The sequence below is a fragment of the Cebus imitator genome, unplaced genomic scaffold (assembly GCF_001604975.1).
Source record: "Cebus imitator isolate Cc_AM_T3 unplaced genomic scaffold, Cebus_imitator-1.0 Scaffold160, whole genome shotgun sequence".
NCBI lineage: Eukaryota > Metazoa > Chordata > Mammalia > Primates > Cebidae > Cebus > Cebus imitator.
This window is the reverse complement of record NW_016107475.1, coordinates 383153-401858: the sequence shown is the minus strand read 5'-3', so window position 1 is coordinate 401858 and position 18706 is coordinate 383153. Positions and strand designations below refer to the sequence as shown.

At 39.9% G+C, this 18706-nt stretch overlaps 1 protein-coding gene across 4 annotated transcripts in view; it reads left to right on the top strand.

Annotated features, from left to right (window-relative positions):
* The window catches only part of AFG1L (AFG1 like ATPase), a 220197-nt gene that overhangs the window by 49921 nt on the left and 151570 nt on the right, over positions 1 to 18706 (top strand). For 3 of the 4 annotated variants that reach the window (XM_017543728.2, XM_037743948.1, XM_037743947.1), the window contains exon 3: positions 9713 to 9764. In XM_017543728.2, the coding sequence (XP_017399217.1) occupies positions 9713 to 9764 (52 nt within the window). Of the gene's footprint in view, positions 1 to 9712; positions 9765 to 18620 lie in introns of all 4 variants that reach the window. The other variant, XM_017543729.2, reaches the window with a different exon arrangement.

The window sequence follows — 18706 nt, the reverse complement described above, 5'->3', positions numbered from 1 at the left end:
AAAGGTATGAGGAGACTAATAGAATATAAAAGTTATTTTAACAAAGTCTGTTTCTACAGATTTTTCTTGGTCTCAACTCCCCATCTCTGGTCATAAGAACTTTTCCTTTTCCATCTGGTATAGGGAAGGCATCTTTTCCGTATTTTACCTCCCTTTTCCCTAAGAAAAGGGGAGATCAGAGTGTCCTTTTTGCATCTACTGTTTTTCAAGCGTCTTTAGTTCAAAACAATCCTTATACCAAAGTGATATATTTTGGGATGGCATATTCTGCACCCTTTAGTGTCTACTGTGTGTGTTGCTTTATAGGTGCTTAGGCAATTAAGCCACTATCCCTGCCACGAGGAGGTCCTCTTATAGTTTAGAGTTCAAACTTTGATAAGAAATTTCTTTATGATCATGATGATGATGATGATTTTTGAGACAAGGTCTCGCTGTGTCACCCTGGCTGGAGTGCAGTAGTATGATCATAGCTCATTGTAGCTTTGACCTCCTAGGCTCAAGCGATCCTTCCACCTCAGCCTTCTGAGTAGCTGGGACTGCAGGTGCTCCTCACTGTGCCTGGCTCATATATACTTTATATTCTGATGACAATGTCAAATTGCCTCAAGAGAGATTGCAATAACTCATATTCTTGCCAGTTTATGAGCTCGCCTGTCCTCCTACATCTTTGTTAATATGGTGTCCTCTCAGACTTTCAGATTTTTGCCACAATGGTATTTCATTATTATTTTAAATCATACCTCTTGTATTGGGAATGAGATTATTCTTTCAACTGTTAAAGCCATTTGCAGTTGTTTTTCTTACTGATTGATTTATAAAAGCTCTTTGTTTATTAAGAAAATAAACACATCTTGCCATGTATGTACCTATGCAACAATCTTGCGCGATCTGCACAGGTACCCCAGAACCTATAGTACAATTAAAAAAAAAAAGAAAAAATAAACAAATTCTTCCTTTTTTTTTTTTTTTTTTTGAGATGAAGTCTCGCTCTGTTGCCCAGTCTGGAGTGCAGTGACATGATCTCAGCTCACTGCAACCTCTGCCTCCCAGGTTCAAATGATTCTTGTGCTTCAGCCTCCCGAGTAGGTGAGACTACAAGCACGTGCCACCACACTCGGCTAATTTTTGTATTTTTAGTAGAGATGGTGTTTCACCATGTTGGCCAGGCTGGTCTTGAACTCTTGGCCTCAAGTGATCCTCCTGCCTTGGCCTCCCAAAGTGCTGGATTACAGGTGTGCCACTGAAATTCTTTTAAGTTACTTTTTAATTTTTGTGGGTACATAGTAGGTGTGTATATTTATAGGGTACATGAGATTTTTTTTTTTTTCTTTTTTGAGACAGAGTCTTGCTCTGTCTCCCAGGCTGGAGTGCAGTGGCTTGATCTTGGCTCACTGCAACCTCCGCCTCCTGGGTTCAAGCAATTCTCCTGCCTCAGCTTCCAGAGTAGCTGGGATTACAGGCATGTGCCACCACACCCAGCTAATTTTTGTATTTTTAGTAGAGATGGGGTTTCATCACATTGGTCAGGCTGGTCTCAAACTCCTGACCTTGTGATCTGCCTGCCTCGGCCTCGCAAAGTGCTAGGATTACAGGCGTGAGCCACCGCACCCGGCCAAGGTGTCTTGATACAGGCATGCAATGTGAAATTATCACATCGTGGAGAATGAGATATCCAGCCCCTCAAGCATTTATCCTTTGTGTTACAAACAAATTATATACTCTTTTAGTTATTTTAAAATCTACAATTAAGTTGACTGTAGTCATTCTGTCGTGCTATCAAATAGTATGATTTATTCTTTCTATTTTTTTATACACATTAACCATTCCCACTTCCCTCTCCATCCAGCTGCCCCCACCCTTCCCAGTCTCTGATAACCATCCTTCTACTCTCTATGTTCATGAGTTCAATTGCTTTGATTTTTGGATCTCACAAATAAGTGAGAATATGTGATGTTTGTCTTTCTGTGCATGGCTTATTTCACTTAATATAATGACCTCCACTTTCATTCATGTTGTTACAAGTAACAGGATCTCTTTCTTTTTTTATGGCTGAATAGGACTCTTGTGTGTTCTTGTCTGAAATAACTGACACAGTTTTTTTTTTTTTTTGCAGTTTATTTGCTGTTTTTCCTTGCTTAGGATTTTTTCTAACAGAAAATTTTAATTTCAGTGTTTTTTGTTTCTTTTTTTGAGTTGGAGTCTCGCTCTGTTGCCCAGGCTAGAGTGTAGTGGCATGATCTCAGCTCCCTACAACCTCCACCTCCCGGGTTCAAGCGATTCTTCTGCCTCAGCCTCTCCCAAGTAGCTGGGATTACAGGGGTGTGCCACCACACCTCGCTAATTTTTGTATTTTTAGTAGAGATGGGGTCTCACCATGTTGGCTAGGCTGGTCTCGAACTCCTGACCTCAGGTGATTTGCCTGCCTTGGCCTCCCAAAATCTGGAATTACAAGTGTGAGCCACCACACCCTGCCTTAATTTCACTATTTTTAAGGTATCTGTTTTTTCCCTTATGGTCTCTGGGCCTATGTTTTATGAAATATTACACTTTAAGATTGTAGAAGTAAATAAATTGGAAGACATTTTATAAATCAACAGCTTATAAAGCTGTTGCTAAGAAGGATTACAAGAGAAGCGCAATTTGATTTGATGGGTCCTGGTTCCTGAGAAGGTAGATGGGATATGAAATCAAACACTAATACAGGAAGAGGAACTGTTTCCATTTCCATTTGAGGAGGAATGGATGCGTACAGACGTGGATGGGATTGCAGTTTCACATAGGAAGTTGAAGGACTTTCAACCCAATGCCTTCTGTTCTCTCTTTACGAAGAAGTAGGAGACATCATCTGAAAGTGATGAGTGAAATGCAGTTTAGCTTAATGGGAACTAAGAAAGTTCTAGAGATTCTTTGCAGAGACACAGTGAACTCACCAGGGAAACAGAATTGTTGACAATATGGAGGGCCTACAGAGAAGGTCCACATTGCATGACTATCAGATTTTTTCCAGCAATCTTTAACAATCTGGGTGAAGTTCATGAGAGGGCATATATCTTAGTATGAGATTTTTGTATTTTTAGCTATCTTTTTATCATTTATAATTTTATTAGATTATGGTTAGAGTACGTTTGATTTTTTGGAATGTATTGAAGTTTTCTTTCTGGCTTAGCATATGGACTGTATTTGAAATTGTGCTGCTTGTTCTTGGATGTATTCTTGGTTTATTGAGTTTAGAGTTTATATGTATGTAAATTGCTTGAGCTTACTAATTGTATTGTTCAGATCTTTGAGAGGGGTATGTCAAAGGGTGTGATGTTTCTTTTTTTCATGAATTATAGGTCTGGGTATAAACAGGTATTGGTAAGCACATAATGCTTGCAGTCTTTGGCATGATTATACAAGCAGAGGTGAGCAGTGAGGGGGAACTCCCTATGCCGGACCCTGCACCCAACAGATAAGGAGACAGCAGGTTGGAGAGTTGATAGGGCTTACCCAGGGTCACCTAGCTAATAAATAGCCAGCCAGAATTTATACCCAGATCTTTTGGGTTCAACTCTAATACTCTTCTGCCATATCTCTTTTGCTTGGTGGAGGTAGGTGGTAGGTTATCACTGTCTTCCGACATCATCCTTAAGCTTACGATCTATCCGAACAATCAAAAAGTTGATCCCACTGGATTGTCTTCAAAAGCCCATTAGAGAAACTGTCATCATCCTACTTTATAGACTCCTTAAGTTACAGGTAACTTGTGAAAAATCTTATAACTGGTCACTAGAGAAAATTATTTCAGATTTTAAAGTTTGGGTCTAATGTTACATGTGTGCATTTTGGGAGTCCAAGATTATCAGAGTCCTGGCAGAAAACAATTCACAGCAGATGCTTCAATAAAGACCAAATTTAGAGAATACTTAGAGAGGCATGGGCAGGCTTAAGGCAGCAAACAAGAGATGGAAGGCAAAGGAGGAGCCTGGTGAGAGCTGGAGCTCTGGCCTGAGGGATGGACTGTCTGTTGGTCTGGAGGAATGTGGCTCTATTGAGACACAGTTCTGAAGCAGGAAGGGGATGGGAGGGAACGACCCATTCCTTTCTATGCCCTTGCTCCTATTTCCTGCAAGGAATAGATCCCATGGGCTGAATCAGCCAGAAAGGTCAGTCTCTTGGGGTACAGGCAGGAGGGAGAAGGCATTGGGGGAGGGGAGCACGTGGAGAATAACCAGCACCGAGAAACAACGCAAGAGTGGAGTTCATGGTCCATGTTACAGCTGATTTCTGAGACATAGGACAAGTTATAGGGTATTAAATTTAAGGAAGGAAATTTAATAGAACAGAAAAATAGTGTTAAGTTCTGAGAAAATGTAAATTAGGAGCATGCAAATGATGTGGGTTCCTAAGGGACAGTCATTTTGAAGAAAATCCCATAAACCTAATTCTCCTTGAAATCACTACTGTTACAGTGAGGGGTGGGGAGTTGGGGAGGGATAACATGGGGAGAAATGCCAGATATAGGTGATGGGGAGGAAGGCAGCAAACCACATTGCCATATATGTACCTATGCAACAATCTTTCATGTTCTTTACATGTACCCCCAAACCTAAAACGCAATAAAATAAAAATTCAAAAAAAAAATTCAAAAACTTCTTTAGGACCAATTTTACAGCCTTCTGATTAGTCTTACTGTTTTCCATTTGATCCTCTCATCTTTCCCTTAAGAAATAGATTTTTAAGCCCCTTAAAATAATTTTAATAATTATTAGAAAACTGAAATTTTTATTAGGAGAATGTTAGCTTGTTTCTCCAAGTAAAAATGCTTGGAGTATCTAATATTGTTTAGATAGACTATGTCTGTGTCTATTGATTCTCATTAGAAGGGCATTCATTTTGTTTATCAATTTACTTATATTAAAATCTCCATCTTATACAGTATTCATGAGATACAAGGTATTTGTGATCTTAGATGTTTGAGGATCTTTTCTTTGGCACAGTGGTATCTCTTTGTCATCTAAATTATTACTATAAAATATACAATATGACAGATTATATAGGTTATATATATGTATAATATATATGTATATAGCAGTGTTTGCTAAAGTGCTATGGCTAAAATATATTGAGTTGAGAGGAAAAAATAGAATAGAGGACCCTGAGTGCAACTTTTTCTTTTCTTTTTTGAGACGGAGTCTCACTCTATTGCCCAGGCTGGAATGCAATGGTGTGATCTCCGCTCACTGCAACCTCTGACTTCTGGGTTTAAGTGATTCTCCTGCCTCAGCCTCCTCCTGAGTAGCTGGGATTATAGGTGCCCACCACCATGCCTAGCTAATTTTTGTATTTTTAGTAGAGATGGGGTTTCACCATGTTGGCCATGCTGGTCCTGATCTCTTGACCTCAAGTGATCTACCTGCCTGGGCCTCCCAAAGTGCTGGGATTACAGGTATGAGCCACCATGCCCAGCCAACTTCTTCGGTTTTTTAGCAGCATTCAGCTCTCTCCATGCAATCTTTCCCCCTATCTTTGTTCATTTCTTTTGCCTGAACTTCATTTATTCAGCCTATTTGCATATAGCAGTATTAGAATAGGCCTTAAACTATTCCCACAAAATGTATTGCAAAGAATTATGAATTGCTATGACACTCAGTTACCTAATACAAAATGCTGCTTTCAAAAGATTTCAAATACACAGAATATACTTAGACATTATTAGGTTTTATGCAAGTTTTCCAATTTGAAGCTGTTCTAAAATTAAGAGCATAATGCTTTTTCTGGCAAGTTGAAAATAGGATAACCAGTACATGATAATGGTTCATATAAGCAACAACAGCAAAAAAAAACAAGAAAAATTAAGAAGTTTTGGCAGGCATAGAAAACTGTTTTGAGTGGAGATTTAAGAATAGATGGAGAGTTAACATGCAGAGAGACAGCAGGAAGCCATCCAGATGGCAGAGCCAAAGCAAAGAAGATCCTTTTGTCTGGCCTAGACCTTAGTGAGATCTAGAAGGTACGAGCTACATTCAATAGAGAAAGAAAGCCAAAAGGAACAGGAAAGCAAGAGAGGTTTCTGCGGCAGGTTGGAATGAACCCACAAATTATAAAAGAAAAACAGGCCAGGTATGGTGGCTCATGGCTGCAACCCCAGCGCTTTGGGAGGCCCAAGCAGCAGTTTAAGACCAGCCCAGGCAACATAGTGAGACCCCATCTCTGCAGGATAGTTTGTTTGTTTCTTTATTTTTTGAGACAGAATCTCATTCTGTTGCCCAGGCTGGGTGTAGTGGCATGATCTCGGCTCACTGTAATCTCCGCCTCCCGGATTCAAGTGATTCTCCCACTTGAGCCTCCCAAGTAGCTCAGGTTACAAGCATGCACCACAATGGCCAGCTAATTTTTGTATTTTAAGTAGAGACAGGGTTTCACCATGTTGGCCAGGCTGGTCTTAAACTCCTGACCTCAAGTCAGCTGCCTGCCTTGGCCTCCCAAAGTGCTAGGATTATAGGCATGAGCCATGGTGGATGTAGTGGTGCCCACCTGCCCCAGCTACATAGGTGGCTGAGGCAAGAGGATTGCTTGAGTCCAGGAGTTCGAGGCTGCAGTAAGCTACGATCATGCTACTGCACTCCAGCCTGGATGACAGAGTGACACCCTGTCTCTAAAATAAATAAAATAAAATACGACAAAACCAAAAGCATTATGGATGAGACCCTGAAAGCTAGGTTTTGAGAATGTTCTCTGCCAAATTATTGACCACTCTGGTTGATGCTAAGTGGCATAATCTTTGCTTTTTTTCTGTCTTACCCTCCCTTTCTGAATTCACTCCACCCTATCATACCTTGGTTTTTGCACAGATGTTTAGGAAGCGCTGCAGAGTTTTAAGGTTACTCTTCTAAGTGGAACAAAATTCAAGTTGGTTGTATTGGTTGATAATAGCATTAGGTAAGAGAAGTTCCATGTTGCTTTGTTCCCAGAGCCCTCCAGTTTCCAGTTTTGCTCTGGACCTGACTGCCTTCCTGACCTGCAGTGCCACTGTGGTCCTGGAAGCAGGCCTTTCTCTGACAAGCTTTTTTCCCTCCCAGGGGCCCTCTGCATTTCACAGAGCCTACATTTTCTTCTTGCTTAGTGGGAAGTTTTGTTCATACCCTGAATATATGAAAGGGCAATTTTCCATTTTCACACTTGATGAATAGATTGGATAGATAAGTAGGTAATCATTTTTCCTCAATTGAAACAACTTTTTTTTTTTTTTTTTTGAGACGGAGTTTCGCTCTTGTTACCCAGGCTGGAGTGCAATGGCGCGATCTCGGCTCACTGCAACCTCCGCCTCCTGGGTTCAGGCAATTCTCCTGCCTCAGCCTCCTGAGTAGCTGGGACTACAGGCACGTGCCACCATACCCAGCTGATTTTTTGTATTTTTAGTAGAGACGGGGTTTCACCGTGTTGACCAGGATGGTCTTGATCTCTTGACATCGTGATCCACCCGCCTCGGCCTCCCAAAGTGCTGGGATTACAGGCGTGAGCCACTGCGCCCGGCCGACTTTTTTTTTTTTTTGTAAAGATGGGGTCTTGCTTTGTTGCCCAGGTTAGTCTCAAACTCCTGACTTCATGCTATCCTAATGCCTCAGCCTCCCAAACATCATTTATTGAAGAGACAATTTCTTTCTCCTGCTATGCTTTATATAGTTTTAGTACCCTCTCTTATTTTCCCTCAGTATATTATTATATTTTCTTCACTTTTATTTTTATTGATTGAATGAGTGAGAGAGGGTCTTGCTCTGTTGCCCAGGCTGGAGTGCAGTGGTGTGATTTCAATTCACTGCAATCTCCACCTCCTGGGCTCAAGCAATCCTTCCGCCTCAGCCTCCCAAGTAGCTGGGGCTGCAGGAGTGTGCCACCATGCCTGGCTGATTTTTGTAATTTTTATAGAGTTGGGGTTTTGCTGTGTTGGCCAGGCTGGTCTCAAACTCCTGAGCTCAAACAATCTGCCCACCTTAGCCTCCCAAAGTGCTGGGATTACAGGTGTGAGCCACCATGCCTGGCCCACTTTTATATTTGAGGGGTTTTGTTTGTTTGTTTGTTTGTTTGTTTTGCTGTCTAGATAGTCCTCTGTTTCCTTTGAGTTTATTCCCCTCTGTATATTTGTTCTGATATCTGACTTTTATCTTGGAATTTTTTTCCAAGTATCTATTGACCATTGGCACTAATAAGCTGATTGAAGCTCCATCTTGAGAGCTCCAGCTTGGTGACTGGTGTGCTTTACCAGAAGGTAACCTGGTAGGGATCTAAGTCTTTCTTTGGGAGAAGCTCAACCAACCTAAGTGCCTTGGGGCCTTTTTATCTGGTGATGATTCAGTTTCTCCAGAAAAACTCTTCTACTGTACTCTATTAATTGCTGAAGTTGAGCCAAGCTGCCATTGTTTGGGGAGCCCATCTGGGAAAGAAGGGAAAGACTACATGGCTAGTAAATGGTAGAGGGGATGTGCATTCAAGTTGTGATTGTGAACCCCTCGTTTTGGGCCACTGTGGTTATTGCCTCCTGTTTTGAATCCTAAGAGGGGCTTCACAGCATTTTTTTTTTTCTAATTTTCTTTTGTGGTAAATACACACATAAGATTTACCATCTTAATCATTTTTTAAGAGTACAGTTCAGTGGTATTAAATACATTCATAATGTAATGTAAGAATCACTGCAATTTATCTCCAGAACTCTTTTAATCTTGTAAAACTGAAACTCTGAACCCATTAAACAATAATTCCCCATTCCTTCCTCTCTCCAGCCCCTGGCAACCCCTTTTAGTAGCGTGTGTGTGTGTGTGTGTGTGTGTGTGTGTGTGTATGTGTATGTGTGAAAAATTGAAGCCAGACGCAGTGGCTCACGCCTGTAATCCCAGCACTTTGGGAGGCCGAGGCGGGTGGATCACTTGAGGTCGGGAGTTCGAGACCAGCCTGATCAACATGGTGAAACCCCGTCTCTACTAAAAATACAAAATTAGCTGCCTATAATCCCAGCTACTTGGGAGGCTGAGACAAGAGAATTGCTTGAACCCGGGAGGTGGAGCTTGTGGTGAGCCGAGATCATGCCATTGCACTCCAGCCTGGGTAACAAGAGCGAAACTCTGCATCAAAAAGAAAAATTGAGACAGGATCTTGCTCTGTTGCTCGGGCTGGAGTGCAGTGGTGTGAACACGGCCCACTGCAGCCTTGACCTCCTGGGTTCAAGCAATCCTCCAACTTCAGCCCCCTGAGTAACTGGGACCACAGGTGTCACCACGCCTGACTAATTCTTTTTAACTATTTGTAGAGATGAGGTCTCCCTATATTGCCCAGGCTAGTCTTGAACTCTTGGGCTCAAGTGATCCTCCTACCTCAGCTATTCAAAGTGCTCAGATTATAGGTATGAGCCACAGCGCCTGATTTCTACTTTCTGTCTCTTTAATTGTTGTCTTTTCTAAGTACCTCATGTAAGTGGATCAGAGTATTTGTCTTTTTGTGACTGGTTTATGTCACCCAGCATAATGTTCTCAAAGTTCATTCATGTATATGTTAGAGTTTTTTCCCTTTTTAAGGCTGCATAATATTTCAGCTTTACAGACTTTTACATCAAGTTTTTTCTTATTGTAGATAAATAGCCCCTATTGGTCCTGTATATAAGACAGTTAGGAAGACTGTGTAAATGATTAGATTTAATTATTTGCATGGTAGAGATTTATAATTTGTTCTTAATTTGCAGCTTTTTTCAAGGAGCAAACCTCCAAGGGGCCTGTATGTTTATGGAGATGTTGGTAAGTGTATTAAAATAAGTTTTTGGTGGGCAAAACAGAAAGTTTCCCAGCTTTTGTTCAGGGATAATTTCTATTTCTATCCCTCAATCTATACCAGCAAGGGAATAGAATGAGGCAGGGTAATGTAGGGAGAGAAGAAAGGGGAGAGAGGGCAGTTATCTCAGCTTTTACTTTACTTCTTATAGGGTACGGCTGTAGTCTAGGGAAGAATTAGTCACCGTGTTAGGGTGCAAACATTATTTAATGTATTAAGTAATTAATCTCAGGGAAGGAAATCATCTATAAATAGGTTATTAGGTTATTAGGATTCCATTACTCATTAACTCAGCTTAATACTTTTTTTTTAAAATAAACTGTTCTTTTTTTTTTTTTTTTTTTTTTTTAAATCCCACTCCGTCGCCCAGTGCAATGGTGCAATCTCGGCTCACTGCAGCCTCCACCCCCTGGGTTCAAGCTATTCTTTTGCATTTTTTAAAAATCATAGTTTAAGTTCTGGGCTATAATTGTAGAACGTGCAAGTTTGTTGCATAGGTATACACGTGCCATGGTAGTTTCCTGCACCCATCAACCTGCTATCCACATTAGGTATTTCTCCTGATGCTATTCCTCCCTGGCCCCTGCATCTGCTGACAGGCCCCAGTGTGTGATGTTCTCCTTCCTGTGTCCATGTGTTTTCATTGTTCAACTCTCACTTATGAGTGAGAACATGCAGTGTTTGGTTTTCCGTTCTTGTGTTAGTTTGTTGAGAGTTATGGTTTCCAGCTTCATCCATTTCCCTGCAAAGGACATGAATGCATCCTTTTTTATGGCTGCATAATATTCCATGGTGTATATGTGCCACATTTTTTTAATCTAGTCTTTCATTGATAGGCATTTGGCTTGATTCCAAGTCTTTGCTATTGTGAATAATGCCGCAATAAACATACTTGTGCATGTGTCTTTATAGCAGAATGATTTATAATCCTTTGGGTATATACCCAGTAATGGGATTGCTGAGTCCAATGGTATTTCTGGTTCTAGATCCTTGAGGAATTGCCACACTGTTTTCCACAATGGTTGAACTAATTTACATTTCCACCAACAATGTAAAAGCATTTCTATTTTTCCACAGCCTCACCATCATCTATTGTTTCCTGACTTTTTAATGATCGCCATTGTAACTGAGATGGTATCTCACTAAACTAAGCCCTTAGATGAATAATTTAGTTGTTCTTATCTTTAATTTAGTTGATAGTAGATACTCTGAATGCATAGGTGGTAACATTTCCTTGGTCTCCCAGTTCTAGACGTTGGGTAGAAAAAGATTCACACTTTGATGGAAACCTTCTGAGTGGTCACTTCTTTCTAGGCTTTCCTAATCATGTAGTGTCTTGCTTATGAAGTCTTCCTTGACCTCATTCTTACTGACATACTCTGTTTTGTGGTTTCTATTTTCTTCAAACAAATCCTTTTCTCCTATTCTTAAACCTCTCCTTGGCTACCTTCAGTCACTGATGTCATGAAGGGGTTTCTGCTTGGCTTTATTGCCTCCTTGCTTTCAATTATTTCTTTGATGTCTTTTTTAATTTTTTAATTTTAATTTTTTGTAATCCCTCAGTTTACTGTCAATCAATTATTTCTTCTTTTGGTATACTCAAAACGTACATTCACATGTAACAAGATCAGTTTTGGACCTAAACTAATATTCACACTCTAGGCTTCTCTATAGCCACATTTGCGTTATGAGGGAGTGGTGGCAGCAAATATTATCTTAGTGAAATTTTTAGGAAAAGAAAAAAAAAATGGGCATCGAATAAGTAGTTTTAGTGCCTTAAAGATAAAACTGTTCTTTCCCCCTCCTTCTTTTTCTAATTTGTCTACTGATGCCTTGCACTGAATGTTCATTTTATATTTCCAGATTTAGCTAATCTAATAAAAGAGAATAATTTAGCTCACAAAAGTGAGCATTAGAGATTGCCCATTAAAATTCTTCAAGTTCTTGAAAGTTACAGAAAAGCTCAAACTATTCTTTTTCTTAGTTCATTGGCTAATTGGTACTTTTGAGACCGTTGTATACTTACTTCTTATTTAGAAAGGAATTTATAACAGACACTTGATTGATTTTTTGTTTCTGTACCTTTGTGTACCATTAATGATTCTCTGCCTCCTGAGAACATTTACTTCCAGTACCTTCAGTTTCATATTCAGTCATCGCTAAAATCAACAACTTTGTTCCTCCTGTTACCTTAACCACCTGACCGTAAATGGAGATGGTTAATAAAGCATAACTGCTTCCACTTCTGTAAAATGACCTTTTTTTTTAAAACCCTATGAATGTTGTTGAATTTTAGTTTAGAAAATATAGCCATATAGTAACTAATTGAAGGAAGGCACATTACATGTCACTCATCTAAGTGCTTGATAGCAATAGAAAAGATGTGATAATACGGGATGTTCATATAGTTTGGGTATGTGGCAACCTTTGGTTGGAAACATCTTTATAATATAGAGAAGGGAAGAGAAAGGAATTCTGAAATGGGAAGTGAGACGGATATTTTGGTGGCTATAATAAGTTTAGTTCAGACTACTTTTAAAATAGAATAGGTCAGACATGATGGCTCACACCTGTAATCCCAGCGCTTCGGAAGGCTGAGGCGGGTGTATTGCTTGAGCCCAGGAGTGCAAGACCAGCCTGGGAAACATGGAAAAACCCTGTCTCCACAAAAAATACCAAAATTAGCCTGGTGTGTTTGTATGTGCCTATAGTCCCAACTACTGGAGAGGCTGAGATGGGAGAATCACCTGAGCCTGGGAGGTCAAGGCTGCAGTGAGCCATGATGATGCCACTGCACTCCAGTCTAGGCAGCAGAGTCAGACCCCCATCTCAAAAATGAAACAAAGTAGTTAATAAAAGATCAAGTTTTCATTTTGGGGGGCTCTCTGTCTGGGAGAGCAGCCTCAAAATACCACCATAAGCTCTTGTTCTTTATTCTTTTCCTTTTTTGGACTTGGAAAACAGATATTATATTTTAAGAAGGCTGGGCATGGTGGCTCATGCCTGTAATCTCACCACTTTGTGAGGCTGAGGCAGGATGATCACTTAAGGCCAGGAGTTTGAGGCTAGCCTGGGCAACAGGGTGAGACCCCATCTCTACAAAAAAAATTAAAAAGTTAGCTGAGCATGGTGGTGTGTGCCTCTGGTTCCACCTACTTGGTAGGATGAGGTGGGAGGATCACTTGAGCCTGGGAGATCAAGATTGCAGTGAGTTGAGGCTGCACCCCTGCACTCCAGCCTGGACTGCAGAGTGAGGCCCTGTCTTAAAAATAAACAAATAAATTGAGCTAGGTGTGGTGGCTCACACCTATAAACCCAGCAACTTTGGGAGGCTGAGGGGGCGGATTACTTGAGGTCAGGAGTTCGAGACCAGCCTGGCCAACATGGTGAAACCTTGTCTTTACTGAAAATACAAAAATTAGCCTGGCATGATGGCAGGTGCATGTAGTCCCAGCTACTCAGGAGGCTGAGGCAGAAGAATCGCGTGAATCTGGGAGGCAGAGGTTGCATTGAGCTGAGGTCACACCATTGCATTCCAGCCTGGGTGACAGAGCAAGACTCTGTCTCAAAAATAAATTAAAATAAATAAATAAAATACAGAAGTAAACATAAAAAAATAAACATGCTTGAGCCCAGGAATTCAAGGCTAGCTTGGGGAACATAGCGAGACCTCATCTCTTATGTTTTTAAGAAAAATTTAAATAAATAAATTTTTAAGGAGACTTCATGGGACAGACAATACCTATCCGGGAGCACTCCCTTTCCACTCTTCATTCTTGCACTCTATTTGGGCTTTGTCCTGCTCACTTCACCTCTTTCTTCATGGATATGTTGAGATGATTGACTCAGATGGACCTTAAATCCTGAGAGCTGCAGTAGAGTTGATGAATGAGTTGGAGGGATTATTATCATGGTTCAATCTTGAAATGAAATATTTTGTTATAAAATGTTTATCACATCCCATGTAGAAGCCAAAGGCTGCAGTCGTCGTATTTTGTGGCTTCATGCATACCCTACAGCTGGCTTTCTCACAACAAAGTCTCAGCTCTTGACCAGCCAACTGCGGTGGTGATGGCAGGGTTAATGATTTCTCTAGTACATTAGAAGAGAATAAAAGTACATTTTGCTTATCAGCCCCTTTTCTGCTGCCTCCTGGTTCCACCTCACCTGTTTCACATTGACACTGGGCTCTAATTTCACCAGTTGAAAGGTAGGCTGGTTTTAAGGTTAGGAGTTACGAAGCTTGGATAGGTTCTGCCTGGCTTGGATGCAGGGATACATGTGCCTACTACACACCCAGGATGTATTATAGAACCTATTACCCCTGTGCTACAAATCTGTACAGCATGTTACTGTGTTGTATACTGTAGGCAATTGTAACACAGTGGTATTTGTGTATTTAAACATATTTAAACAGAGAAGGTGCAGTAATAACACAGTCTAAGAGATAAAATATGGGATGCCTGTTTGACCATGAATGGACCGGATGTTGCTCTGGATGATTCAGTGAGTGAGTAGTGACTGAATGCGAAGGCTGAGGACATTCCTGTTTACTACTTTATACAAGATGTTATCAGTGCTGTGCACTTGGGCTACACTAAATTTATAAAAAAAAAATTAATTGTGCTTCCATGTTATGATAGCTATGATGTCCCTAAGTGATAGGAATGTTTTAACTCCGTTGTAATGTTATGGGGCCACAATTGTATATGTGGTCCTTTGTTTTTTTGTTTTTGTTTTTGTTTTTTACAGAGTCTTGCTCTGTTGCCCCGGCTGGAATGCAGTGGCACAATCTTGGCTCACTGCAACCTCTGCCTCCCAGGTTCAAGCAGCTCTCCTGCCTCAGCCTCCCAAGTAGCTGTTACTATCGGCCCACACAACCATGTCCAGATAATTTTTGTACTTCTAGTAGAGACAGGGTTTCACCATGTTGGCCAGGCTGGTCTCGAACTCCTGACCTCAAATGATCCACCCACCCCGGCCTCCCAAAGTGCTGGGATTATAGGCGTGAGCCACTGCATCCAGCCTGTGTAGTCCATTGTTGACCAAAATGTCATTATATGCGTTACTGTTTATAGAAATGCAGTTGATTTTTTGATGACCTTGTATCTATGATCTTGCTAAATTTAGTTATTAACTCTGGTGGTGATTTGATAGATTCTTTAGGATTTTTTTGTTTATATACAATTAGGTCATCTGTCAGTAAAGACAGTTTTACTTCTTTAAATTTTTATGCCTTTTATTTCTTTTTGCTGCCTCCTTGCACTACTAGGACCCCCAGTACAATGCTGAATAGAAGTAGTGAGTGTAGACATCTTTGCGTCAAATTATAGGGGATAAGTGTTTAGTCTTTTACAAATAAGCATATTAACTATAGGTTTTAAAAATATATTCAATTGTTTTTACTACGGCAAAACACATAAAATTTACCCTTTTAAACATTTTCAGTGTATAATTCAGTATCATTAAGTCTGTTTACATTGTTGTACAACTGTTACCAGCATTCATCTCATCTTCAGAACCATTTTTATCTTCCCAAACTGAAACTCTGTGTCCATTAAACAATAACTTCCTATTCTGCCTCTCTCCCATGTTTTCCACATCCCACCCCCTGACTCCTCTGGTCCTGGCAACCACCATTCTACTTTCTGTCTTTATGAATTTGATTATTTCCAGTACCTTACGTAAACGGAATCATACAATATTTGTTCTTTTGGGTTTGGATTATTTCACTTAGCAAAATATCTTTAAGGTTCATTTATATTATTGTGTATTACATATGAGTTGGATCCCTTTTTATGGCTAATATACTTGGTATGCATGGGGGATTGGTTTCAAGATCCCCTTGGATACCAAAATTTGAGGAAGCTCAAGTCATATAAACTTTGCATGTTGTCCTGTATACTTTAAATCATCTAGATTACTTATAACAATGTAAATGTTACATAAATGTTATAATAGTTATTATGCTATATTGCTTTTTGTTTACATGATGATGATGATGGTGATTATTATTATTTTGAAGCAGGGTCTTGCTCTGTCACCCAGGTCCTGGAGTGTAGTGGCTGGTTTCTCAGCATGCTGCAGCCTCCACCTCCCAGGCTTAAGCAATCCTCCTGCCTCAGCTCTTTGAGTAGCTGGGACTACAGGCATGCACCATCATGCCCAGCTAATTTTCATATTGTTTTTGTAGAGACGGGATTTTGGCATGTGACCCATGCTGTTCTCAAACTCCTGGGCTCAAGTGATCCGCCTGCCTCGGACTCCCAAAATGCTGGGATTTTAGGCGTGAGCCATTGCGCCTGTTCCGCACAGTATTTTTTATTTTAAAAATATTTTTGATCCACTCTTGGTTGAATCTGGGAATGTGGAAATAGATACAGAGGGCCAATTGTATCATTTTATGTGTATACCACTTTTTGTTTATCCATTCATCCATTAATGGATGTTTGGGTTGTTCCATCTTTTGACTATTGTGAATAATTCTGCTGTGAATATTGAAGAATAAGTTTCTGAATCCCTGCTTTCAGTTGTTTTGTGCATACACTCAGAAGTGGAATTGCTGGATCCTGTGGTCACACTATGTTTAATTTTTCTTTTTTTGTTTGGACACAAAGTCTCTCTCTGTTGCCCAGGCTGGAGTGCAGTAGCACGATCATAGCTCACTGCAACCATGAACTCCTGGGCTCAAACAATCCTCCCATTTCAGCCTCCCGAGTAGCTGGGACTATAGGCATGTGCCACCACACCTGGCTAAGTTTTAAAATTTTTAGTAGAGATGAGATCCTGCTATGTTGCCCAGGCTGGTCTTGAACTCCTGGGCTCAAGTGATTCTCCCTCCTTGGCCTCCCGACATGCTGAACTTATAGGTGTGAACCACTGCACTCAGCCTGTGTTTAATTTTTTGAAGAATTACCATACTGTTTTTCACAGTGACAGTACAATTATTATTCCCACCAACAATGCACAAGGTTGCAATTTTTATACGTCCTTGCTGACACTTCTTATTTTCTGGGTTTTTTTTTTTTTTTTTTTTTTTTGTAATAGACATTCTAATGTTTGTGAAGTGGTATCTTGTAGTTTTAATTTGCTTTGCCCTAATGATTAGTGAATACATTTTTGGTTAGGTAATTCATGACTTTACTCTGAATCTATAAGTATACTACGCTACATGCATCAGACTTTGAAACTTTATTAAATCTTCTGGGTAAATACAATTATTTAAAATCTGCTAATCACTATATCAAGAGATACCGTACTGAATATTTTTGCAATGAATGACTTTCCATCAAAGTGACTTTTTCATTAAAAAAATGTCTGGTGAATTGTTTGTTCATATACAAAAACATTCTGACATTCAAATGGCATGGACCCAGTGTTATCTTGTGGCATGGAGGAAACCCAAAAGATAGGATTCAGATCTTCTTACTTCCTGAAGTGCCTTTGGATTCTAGTAATTGCAAAGGAATTACTAGACAGGAAGTAATCTTGTGGTGGTGGGAGACGGGGAAGTAGGGAGGATGTGAGACTGGACCAGCACATGCTGGCCTGGCTTACTGAAGAATGCCAGGTACAAACTGAGCTTGGGTCACTGACCCGAAAGCCCTAGACTTTCTGTGAGGGAATAAGGCATTTTGTGCATACCTGCATTAAATGCTCAGGCTGTTGGCTATTCAATTACAATAGTTTCCCTTTATTCACAGAGGATAGTTCCAGTGGATGCCTGAAACCTCACATAGTACAGAACCCTGTATATCTATGTTTTTAAAAGAGAAGGCCACTAAGTAACTAACGGGACGGTAGTGAATACAGTGTGGATATGCTAGACAGAGGTATAATTTATGTCTTGGGTGGGATGGAATGGGATGGTGTGAGGTCTCTTCGTGCTACTCAGGATAGCTGCACAATTTAATACTTATGAATTGTTTATTTCTGGAATTTTCCATTTAATATTTTTGGACTGTGGTTGATTATGGGCTTTGGGTAACTGAATTCTCAGATAAGAGGGTCCTACTGTACTAATGCAATTAAAATTAAAAGTTTTAGAGTGTTGAAAATTAGATAATTTAATTATAAGGATTGATCGTATCAGAATTTCCTCAAGTAGGCCTTATTTTGAGAGATCTATATTCTGTTTTTAAAAAATGGAAGTGTTCTAATTGGCAGCTCTCCAGCTCTAATCTACATATATGATTCCTTTTCAATATATATGTTAGATACTAATCTTTATTTTTCACCTTTCTTCTCTTCTTCTTCTTCTTCTTTTTTTTTTTTTTTATGAGGTGGGTTCTCACTGTGTTGTCCAGGCTGGTCTTGAACTCGTGGGTTCAGGCAACCCTTCCACCTTAGCCTCCCAAAGTGCTGGGATTACAGGTGTGAGCCACCATGCCCAGCCCCTTTTCTTATTTTTCATTTTTGAATTTTCTCATAGTGCCTAAAACAATTCCTCCTGCATAGTAATGACCCAATAAATATTTAATTACTTAAGTTATTTTATTTATGCTAATGTCTTTTAGAAGAGAAGACTAAATCTTGCCAGTTTATGAAAATAGTTTTCAGGGGGAAATAGCCCCTGTAATATTAACTAAATGTTGTATTTCCTAAAAACAGAATTTTAACAGAAAAGATTAATATCAACGTTTTATTTTTAGCTAGTTTAATATACAAAGTAAACTCTCCCTTCTAAAGAAGTGACATAGTCTTCAGCTTCCCAGCGGAAGAGTGTGGTTTCATTATCTCAAAGCTAATGAACCATCATTACAGCAATCAGTACATACTGTTTAATAGTATTCTTAATTTTTTAAAATTTTTTTATTTTTAAGGTACAGGAAAAACAATGGTGATGGACATGTTTTATGCTTATGTGGAAATGAAGAGGAAAAAACGGGTTCATTTTCATGGTTTCATG